The sequence below is a fragment of the Hetaerina americana genome, unplaced genomic scaffold, assembly GCF_022747635.1.
Source record: "Hetaerina americana unplaced genomic scaffold, ioHetAmer1.1.p SCAF_18, whole genome shotgun sequence".
Lineage (NCBI taxonomy): Eukaryota > Metazoa > Arthropoda > Insecta > Odonata > Calopterygidae > Hetaerina > Hetaerina americana.
In genome coordinates this window covers 3,148,669-3,159,517 of record NW_027286741.1, presented here as the reverse complement: position 1 = coordinate 3,159,517, position 10,849 = coordinate 3,148,669, and the positions used below count along the sequence as shown (strand labels likewise).

Below are 10,849 nucleotides of genomic sequence, written 5' to 3'. Positions count from 1 at the left end.
TACTTTACATTAATACCTTCAGAAAAGTATGAAAATAATAAATAACATATCCAACTCCGATATTACGATTACATGGGCTTCTCTGAATTACCGATTTGCCGCGTTCTGCGCATACAATTGATAAATATGTGTTTTGTTTTCGTGTTCGACATCCCAGATGGGCACTCGGGGAATGCCGCGAAAATGAATATTCTGTAATATGTGTATGCATCAATAATGGTGCCTGCGAATTAACATTGGAGATGCATGATCGATTGCGCTACAGGAAGTTTGCCTCGTTTCAGCTTAATCTGTTTTTAAAGAAACATGGTGGAGGTTGTGGGCGTGATGATAGATGTGTACATTCGTGGTCGTGTGAATGAAAATGATTTCGTAGTTAAGTCTTTATATTTAGTTCGGGTGATATGATTAGTTTGATTTGGTTAACTTTAATGCCGTTGTCAGTGAAGAAATTGTGTGGTTAGGTTAGACGAATCAAGTGTCGAAGCATTTTGTCTTTAATGCTTAATTGGAAAGAATTGTTTTAAAAAATGCCCCCTAAATCCAAGAAAAGCGTTTCTTCGTGGCAGGCATGTGAACGATGCGGAGTTATATTATCCACGAAAGATCTCCAAACTCATGTTAATGTTTCCTGTGTTATTGATAAAGATGGATCTCTGGTTCATGGATTTATCAAAAATGCTGTCATTATCGGTTATGTGGAAGGATTCCATGCGGATGGTATAGTTACTCTTAATTAATGTTGTACATGTTACCAGTTAAAATGTATTCGAATGACCCGATGAATACATGTCGTTTGAAATCACCTTGTTTATTACAGAATGCACGAAGTATATACCTGCCGGGGAAAGTTCTCATTATGTATATGTGTCGGAGTCAGCAATGCAACTATGTGATATAGTAATAGGTGGTCATGCTCTCATCAAGCATCCTCGTGGAACTGTAGTAAGACCTATCTGGCCGATGTATGAAAGGACATTGACTTCAATAATGATGACGGAAGAAGGTAAGCGGTTGATGTTAGTGAAATATTTCTCATTGAATGTATTGACGTGCTCCAACATCATAATTGTCGAAAACAAAGGGAAAAAATGGACAGCATATTACACCCATTTATCAAAGGTTATGTATGTTCTAAGGATACTGCTGATCACAGAGGAACAGTATATAAAAATATCATAGAAAGAACTACTACTGCATATGATGAGATGCTTAATATAATATGTCATCGACAAAAGGGGAACGACTCAAATGTGCATAAACTAATGTACCTACAAAGGCCACCGTACATCAAACCTTGATGTAAGCCATTAGAGCAGTATAAATAAAATTATCTGTTTAGGGAGAGTTACTACTGTTTACCTTATCAACTGCACATAGAAGGAAATCTCTGACCAGTTTACAAAGTAAATAAGTAAAAATAAGATTGGTTAAAATCTTAATCCTTCAAAGTTGAGCTAAGCGTGGTTAAATTTAAGGCCCGGTAATTTGGGGGATATGATAACGGTAGGATCTAAGCTTTTGAAATGCTGGTATTGAGGACATATGTTAGCCGTTGACTTCTCCATGCCATCATTTCAAAAACCCAATGACGATGTTCTAAATGGGGTGGAGGGGAAGAAGTTGGAGTAATTTTAAGAAGACTTGAAAAGTGGGTAAAAAACATTAGCAGGTGGTGGGATATTGAAGGCTGTATATTGGAAGGGAGAGATTAGAGAAGACTTTTATTAGATCGACTACTTATGGCAAGAGAACATATCAGTATTTCAATCTAGCTATTGGTCGTTTAAAGTGTCATTCCATATCCTATCAGCTTGCAGGACTTTAAAATTGTGAAACTTGACATCTCATATTCCAATGCTATTGGAGGATTAGTTTTACCCATGGAGTATACTAAAAATTCTAATTTGTAGAGTTTTAAAACATTGTTTATGTTAAAAAATGTAAAGTTTTTGTGAACCTCTTTTAACAGTAACCTCTATAACAAAAGAGATTCACACTGCATGTTTGTCATGAAGAGCACGGCTTGAGCTAATTTGGAACCTCTTGTAAAGGACTACAATTTGATACATCAAGCCAGCTTTTTCTCTGGGGTCATTTTTTGGTGCATGAGCAAAGCCTAGGTTTATTAATAATAATGCATTTTGTTTGTCCAAAGGTCATATTTCAAAAATACCTGGTGGATCGTATATGTACATGATATAAGGCATGTCAAAAAGGAGTACAATGCATACAGGCTCAATTGGGATTCAAAATAGGTTGCTGAAAATTGCATTAAGTATAGCGAAAACCCACACACACACTCACATTAAAGGTAACATACACACAAATATCCAGTAAAAATGATGGAGCAATAATGTAAACTAGACTAAGAGCATTGGTATTAATTAAAAGTATGGACTCAATGATCAGGAATATTATTGAGATATTCATCAGCGGAGAAGAACATGTTACATTTTAGATATGTTTTTAATGTATGTTTGAATGCAGGAGTTCCCTTAGTATCCTTTATTCTTTTGGGTAATTTGTTACATAGTCTGATGCTCATTTCCTTGGGTCCTAATTTCAATGATTTATTTATTTATTTTAAAACATTATTCGCATACAGCAGCTGTGCCAATTTACAGTGAAAAATATAGCAAACATGAAAGAGGACAAAAGACAATAACAGCATAACAATAAACAATGAGAACCGAACATGGACCAGGGAAAAATTTGAATTTAATGAAAGGTGGGATAAAGCTTGGTTGGTGAAATTGTTGCATGATAAGTTAAAGGGGTCGACAGTGGGAAGGAGTGAATTTAAAAGGGAGGAGAGGCAAAATAAAGGTGAGCCCTTGATGAGAGATATTCTAGGAATAGGCAGACGGAGTAGGGAGTGAGTGTGGGTGGATCGAGTAGGTTTCCTGAAGTTGAAGAAAGAGAGCAGTTCAGGGCAATCAATAGTCGAGTTTAGGGTGTTATGGAGGAGTTTTAAATCAGCTTTAAGTCTGCGGTTTTGGGGACCAGAAATAGATAAAGAAGACAGAACAGCATTTGAGGACATATTGCGGTAATGTGGGACTCGGTGTTTGACTATTTTGGTAAAGAAGTGAGAGATGCAATCGAGGGATTTAAGGTTGGTTGGGGATGATGTGGACCAAATGGGGGAGCAATATGATATGATGGGAAGGACAATTGTTGAGAAGTACAAATGGAGTGCTATTGGATCTTTAATTTCTGTGAAGCGGTAAAGAAGGCCTAATAGGGACATTGCTTTATTTTTTACAGTCTGTATGTGGTTGGAGTAATTTAGTTTATGGTCAGTTAAAACACCAAGGTCTTTCATGGTTGTTACTCTATTTAAGGAAGTTGAGTTAATCGAGTAGTAGAGACTGGAGGCAAGTTGAAGGTGGATACAGTCAAGGTGTTATTAATTTCCTTGTAAATCTTGCAATCATCAGCGTAGAAAAGGGTATGGACCTGGGAGGAAAGGAGTCGGGAAGGAAGATCATTAACGGATAAATTGAAAAGATATGGCCCAAGAACACTGCCCTGGGGAACTCCAGCCGTCACAGGAAACCAAGAGGAAGAAGCATCCGAGAGTATCACATGCTGGGTTCTGTGGGTGAAAAGGCTTAGGAACATACCATGAATGCCGAACTGTTGCCCGAGTTTATGAAGGAGGGGTTGATGATGCAGGGCGTCGAAAGCCTTGGAGAAGTCAAGGTAGATGGCATCAAGTTGACTTGATTTGTCTTTTGCCCTGACGGCGTGGTGCTGAAAGACCGCAAGATTTGTTAGGCATGATCTGCCTGAGAGGAAATCATGCTGCTGGGAAGATAAAAAGGGAGAGGTGAAATAATAAATCGTGTTAAGAATAATACATTCACAAACGGAAGACAGGATTGGAAGCAATGAGATAGGGCGATAGTTTGAAAAATTATTCTTGGGACCTGTTTTAGGTATCGGAATGATATTGGCACACTTCCATTGAGGAGGGAAGGTTCCTAGGGAAAAACAGCGATTAAACAAGATGGCTAAAGGTTGTAAGAGGGCTGAAGTGCAATTGCGAATAAATTTAGGGCTGAGAGCATCTGGGCCAGGTGAGTGCTGGGGGAATATTTTGCATAGGCATCGAAAAACTTCCCAGGAGTCTGTCTGTAAGTGGGATAGGGAATGGTTTATTTTAGGAAGGAGGGGATGGACAGAGGAAATACTGAGGTTAGAAGCAGGCAATCGGAAAAGAATTTTAGAAAGAGGTTGGGTCTCTCTGATCCCACGGCATTTTTAGTACCATAAGAGAGTGCTTCGGGAATTTGAGGACGATTTCGGCACTGATTGATAAAGGACCAGAATTTTTTGGGGCTGGAGGAAATATTGGAGGAAACAGTCTGCGCGTAGTATTCATAGTCACGGCGAATGACGAATTTGGAATATCCGCAGAGATCGACAAATGATCGGTGCGTTTCCACATTTGGGACGCCTTATGGAGGTACCAAGCGAAATTTTTGTTACTCAGGACATGTATGGCATCCTGTTTAAACCATGAGGGGAATTTTTTTGACTTGGGCTTAACTCGAGGAGCAGTCTTTTATGACGGCCTCGAGGACAGCGTGAAAGAAGTCCACTCCTTCTTCAGGGGATAATGAGGAAAGGACGCTCCAGGGAATAAGGTCGAGGGAGCGGTTGACGTCCTCCCAGTGAACCTTCGACCAGGCCAGAAAGGGCTTAGATGGAGTTAGAGGAGCCCCATGGGATTTCCAGGAGCCACGGAAGAAGAAATGGGCATCAATGGACTGGTGGTCTGAGTCGAAAATGTTTCTGCCGGGGGTGATTGCCTCGGGCACAGCGGTCGAGAGCAGGTAGTCCAGGGTTGCCGTATCACGGGTGCTCTTGAGACAGTGTTGTGGGAGTTGGAGCGCATTTACAAAGTGTTCTATAAAAAAATTGTCATTGGCATTGAGTGGGTGGCCGTTCGTGGGAGATTCCCAGGGAATGGATAAATTAAAATCACCCACAAGAATCACAGGTCCCAGATTTATGGCCAGAAACACAGAGTCGAGGCAACTTTCAAGTACACTCAAGTTACTTGCGGGAGGACGGTAAAAACAGCGTATGAATAGTTTGTTGGCCTTTGAGGCCTTTACATGGGGTAATGATAATTCGCTCCGCACAATTTCACAGTTGGTCTAGTCTCTAGGTGTAAGGGCGGATTGCCCATTATCACCGTTGCTGTTCAACCTGTATGCAGAGGAAATGATTAAAGAGCCATGGGAAGAACTGGAGGTAGGAATTAAAGTGGGTGGGGAATTCGTGAAATCAGTTAGGTTTGCTGATGACCAAGCTTTAGTTTGTCAGTCAGCCAATGCAGGGTTGCAAGCATTGCTGAGTGAATTGGAAATGTAGTGCGACTGATATGGGATGAGAATTAATGTACGTAAGCCTAAATCCAACGTTAAAGTAGTAGGGCAAAAAGTAGAGCAGATTGAACAGTTAGCGCAACTCGGAAGTGTTTCGGACGGGAGTGGTCAAAGTAATAGAGAAGAATTGCGATAAGTAAAGAAGTTCACAAGGAGGGGTAAAGTGGAAGCAGGGATTTTGAGTGAGGATGTTAAGAAAAAATGGTGAAAAAATTGATTTGGGGCGTAGTTTTGCACGGCTCGGAAACCTGTCCATTGAAGGAAGTTGAAAAGCGTAGAAGGGAGGATTTTTCAATTCGGGTGTGGAGAGGAATGTGAAATGGACCGAAAGGAAAGCAAACGAGGAAAATGGAGAAATCCCAAGGAGGCGGGAAAGTTGGCTGCAGGGCACTTGGATGGGCATGACTGGACTGGAGGCTGGCTGTGCCCGAGTGAAATGTGGGTAGGTGGATAGTACGTATGTGCAATTGAAGAACAACCTATTGCTGTGCGGGGTGTGGTGTCTTTGTTAGTTTATGCTAATAAATGCGGCTGCGTTCAATCCGCAGTCATTCAAAATCTACCTCAGACGGTAGGCCACCTAATAATAATTCTTCAATTACCGTTCTGATGGCAGGGAATCGGTCTTGCCTCTGGCGAGGGAAATCGGCGGTCGTGTCGCCCGTGTCGTGTCCCGCTGACGAGTTGAGAGCTTCGGTGAGCAAGGCATCGTCGCGTGGACATTGTGGGAAAAATACTTGAAAAATTGATGGAAGAAAGACTATTAAAATTCCTCATAAAAAATTAAGTTCTTTCTTAGTCACAGCATGATTTCACAAAAAAATATAAGTGTAGAAACTGCATGCAGTGATGATGTTACTAAAATTGCCCAAGCTTTAAGTGATAAAAAGCATGTTATAGGGGCTAATATGGATCTATCAAAAGCCTTTGATTCTGTAAAATCTAGCATTCTTTTAACTAAACTAGGACATTATGGGATCAAGGGAGTAGCTCATCTCTGGCTGGTATCTTTTTTGGAAAATAGGAAACAGTATGTAGAGATTGTCGGAAAAAATGGTGCTACCTACAAATCAACAGTGAAAACTCTAAAATATGGTGTTCCACAAGGTCCTGTATTAGGGCCTTTACTTTTCCTGGTGAATGTGAACGACATTGAAAAAGCCATAATCTCTCCAGAGAATAATAACATGGGGCTCTATGCAGATGACATAAGTCTAATAGCAGGTAATCATCTCAATAAGAAATAGATATGAAAAAATGGTGCTACCTACAAATCAACAGTGAAAACTCTAAAATATGGTGTTCCACAAGGTCCTGTATTAGGGCCTTTACTTTTCCTGGTGTATGTGAACGACATTGAAAAAGCCATAATCTCTCCAGAGAATAATAACATGGGGCTCTATGCAGATGACATAAGTCTAATAGCAGGTCATACGAAATCATCTCAATAAGAAATAGATATGAAAAAATGGTGCTACCTACAAATCAACAGTGAAAACTCTAAAATATGGTGTTCCACAAGGTCCTGTATTAGGGCCTTTACTTTTCCTGGTGTATGTGAACGACATTGAAAAAGCCATAATCTCTCCAGAGAATAATAACATGGGGCTCTATGCAGATGACATAAGTCTAATAGCAGGTCATACGAAATCATCTCAATAAGAAATAGATATGAAAAAATGGTGCTACCTACAAATCAACAGTGAAAACTCTAAAATATGGTGTTCCACAAGGTCCTGTATTAGGGCCTTTACTTTTCCTGGTGTATGTGAACGACATTGAAAAAGCCATAATCTCTCCAGAGAATAATAACATGGGGCTCTATGCAGATGATATAAGTCTAACAGCAGGTCATACGAAATCATCTCAATTAGAAATAGATATGTGTGCTATGGTGAATTCAGTCGCTCAATGGCTGAATGTAAATAATTTACAACTAAATGCAAGAAAAACAGTTAACTTGGTATTTAGTAATAGAGACCTTCAGCCAAATATTTCCGCAGAAATAGGAAACCAATTGATATCTGAGTTAGAGCATACCACCGTATTGGGTTTAGAAATAGAAAACAAGTTAAGCTGTAGGTTTCAAATGGAAAAATGTAGTGAAAAATATGTTCAGCCCTATTCCTTTTAAAAAATCTTGCCACCCATTGTAATACAGAAATATTAGTCCCAGTATACCATGGAATATTTGAGTCCATTGCTCGATATGGCATCGTCTGCTGGGGGAGCTCAGCACGTGGAAACATCAATGGAGTACTCACCCTTCCAAAATGGGCATTAAGGCTTATATTTGAACTAAATGCAAGAAGATCCTGCAGGGAGTGCTTCAAATGTCACTAAATCATGACCATTCCCTGTATCTCTATATATAATGCGATTTTGTATGCCTGCGCCAAAACCCCTTCTCTGGTCAGAAATAGGGAAGTTCACGAGTACGACACCAGGGGTAAGGATAATTTTCATAATGGCCATTTCAGAGTAGCAGCACTACAAAAAACTCCAGAAGTTTCAGGAAGACTGCTGTTTAATCGACTTCCTGAAGAGTTAAAACGAATACTCCCCCAAGAAAATAAATTCAAAAAAATGTTGAAAAATTTCTTTGTAAATAATGTTTTATATAGCATCCAAGAGTACAGAGAAAGAGCCAATGTAGGGAATTCTGTTTTTTTGAAATCTTTAATGCTCATATATTTCATGTACATTATTATTCCTATGAATTTGTATGTATGTTAATGCACCGAAAAATGTAATTGAATCTTAACGAAGCACATACACTCTTTTTTACACTCTGAAATTGTTGCATTGAAATGCACATTAGCGGATGACTCCGTTGAAAGTTACTGTTGCGGCATCTCCCGCAGTTTCTTTGGAATTTGTCAAAGTGTGAACACCATAAGTGTTTAAAGTTGTCTTAAACCTCGTGGACTGTGGCGCCTTGCGCACGAATGCGAATGCCTGTGACATTGTTCGTACGGCATTTCGTCACAACATCTAGTTCCTTTAAAAGCCCCAAAATTTCAGAGTTTAAGAGGATGCCTCGGTAGCTTAAATGGCTAAAGCACTCGACCGGATAATGAGGGATCTGGGTTCGAATCCCAGTCAAGGCGAATGATTTTTACCCTCTGAAATTTTTGCATTGAAATGCACATTAGCGGATGACTCTGTTAAAAGTTACTGTTGCGGCATCTCCCGCAGTTTCTTTGGAAGCACATACAATTATGTATTGTTCTATGGCGAATGAATCTATCTATCTATGCATTTCTTTTCACTAGCCATCTTGAAAATATTATTTTAATGGGCTGCTGTATGTGTAGAGATTAGGAATTTATTGATACATGTTATACACACACGATGCACTAAACTCAGGTACATCTTAGTTTTGGCATATGAAATACTAAATGAATTAAATTCTTTCTTTTTTCTGGTAGGGTTAGTTTCTCTGGGACTAAAAGCTGGTGCTCGACTGTCTGTTGAGAAGCTCCCTGTACCGCCACTTGCTGCTGCTTCCGTTACCATACAACCGGTGTCACCATCAGTTGCAAGCAGTTTCACTCTCCAAATACTCTCCGTCTTCTCAAAAATATTCCTGGGCAAAGTATTGTTGGAGGGAAATATACTTTGTGCTCGACACTATGGCCAGCGGCTTTACTTCATTGTTTCCAAGTGCAGTTTGTTGGATGATGATGGGGAATGGACGGAGGGTGGAGGAGATGTGCTGGAAGTCATGGAACGTGTTGGTCAACTGCACCTTGCAGACCAATGCAAGATTATCCCATTCTCAGTGAATGTTGGGACTAAGTTTCAATTGGCAGAGTCCAATGTTAAAACTAGAAACCTTAAAAGCCTGTCATTTGTTGGTGGACTTGATGACATAATTGGAAAGTTGAGGGAGTTCTTGGACATGGCTTGGAATCCAGATTACTCCAATTTAGGTAATGAATGGATAAAACGAAAAGGATTTTAATCATTCCTTTGTACACTTTTTAAAGTATGCATAATTTTTGTTCTTAATATTAATTGCAACCTACCAAGATAATAATACACCTACCAGTCATGGTGGAGGTTTGTTAGATTGTGGCCTCAGGGATCTTGACATGGAATGTGTTCAAGTGAAACAAAATTAAAATTTGCACGTATTGAAATTTTTTTAAATGTGGAGTGGTTAATTTTTCCAAAAACATATTAATATAATGCCTATGATCTCATTTGGGAACTTCAAAGCTATTTAGTTTAGCCTTTTGTACTAAATTATTTCCTCAATCAGTTCTTATTATTTGTGGCCTTAGTGTCACGCAAAATGCATTTACATGTTGTGTCTTCTCTTCCTGCCGTAATAAGAAAGCATGAATTTAATTTTGTCTTAGCCTTAAGATTTACACTACCTCAGCATAGCATAACTTAGTTGTGTGTTAATCTAGTGTCTATAGAGTAATTGCCTACTAACCAGAGGGTTCTGGGTTCCAATCGAATTGATGTTCATAGATACCCCAAGCCTCGGCAATGCTTTCAAGTAATTTGGCTAAAAATAATTTTGAAATATGTTTACCAGTAAATGGTTTTAATTAGATCTGAATACAGTGCACACCACGAGCATAATTCGTTCCAGAATTTTTCTCGTAAAGTGAAACAGAATCGAAATAATTACGGTGAAACCTCATATTTGCATTATCAGAATTAAAGTTTTCCCTCTGTTAACATTTTTGTTATGTCTCATAAAATTTGCTATTTTTCCAACGTATCTGAAACCACATGTTTACACAATTTCAATTTCAGTTTTCCCACTATTTGTGTGACTAAGTGCCTGAGTAGAAAAATTTCACACCCTAAAAAAGTTTATTATGCATATCAGCCTTTATAAAAAACTTTTGACTTCGTTTCGTACATAAACACTTATAAAAGATGATTGAGAACAGTAATGTGAACATTTTTGGGGAAGAATTTGAATATGGCAAGGTAGCATGAGTGGCATTAGTTGTGATACAAGTAGATGATACAACTCTGGCAATGAGCCACAAGAACCCTAACTTGTTGCAAGCTAAGCTTGATGGCTCATTATTGCTCTTGGAAAAAATGGTTAACGTTAACAAACTGTCTGTAAATGTGCTAAAAAGAAAGTATATTCAATTTAAAACAAGAAGGGAAGAGCCTCAGTTAGACCTGTGCTTATAAGGCCAACCTATAGAAAGGGTACGCAGAACCAAGTTTTTAGGTTTGTCTCTTGATGAGTCCTTAAACTGGGGGATCCATACCAATGGCCTATGTTCCACTTTGGCAAAAAGTGGATTTTATCTACGAAATCTTGCAAACATTGTAGATTTAAATATACTAATAACGGATTAATTTAGCAACTTTCAGTTACGTATGACCCACGGACTTATTTATTGGGGAGCAACACCTTGCTTCCATAGAGTTTTCATAATGCAAAAGAAAAGGTATACTATAGC

General features: G+C 39.0%; 1 protein-coding gene across 1 annotated transcript in view; it reads left to right on the top strand.

Moving 5' to 3' along the window:
• Positions 1-90: 90 nt before the first annotated feature.
• LOC139687237 (ATPase family gene 2 protein homolog A) overlaps positions 91-10,849 on the top strand; it is a 37,982-nt gene continuing 27,223 nt past the window's right edge. The window contains exons 1-3 of the mRNA XM_071584368.1: positions 91-720; positions 821-1,006; positions 8,834-9,337. Of these exons, the coding sequence (XP_071440469.1) occupies positions 531-720; positions 821-1,006; positions 8,834-9,337 (880 nt within the window). The 5' untranslated portion in view covers positions 91-530. The remainder of the gene's footprint in view (positions 721-820; positions 1,007-8,833; positions 9,338-10,849) is intronic.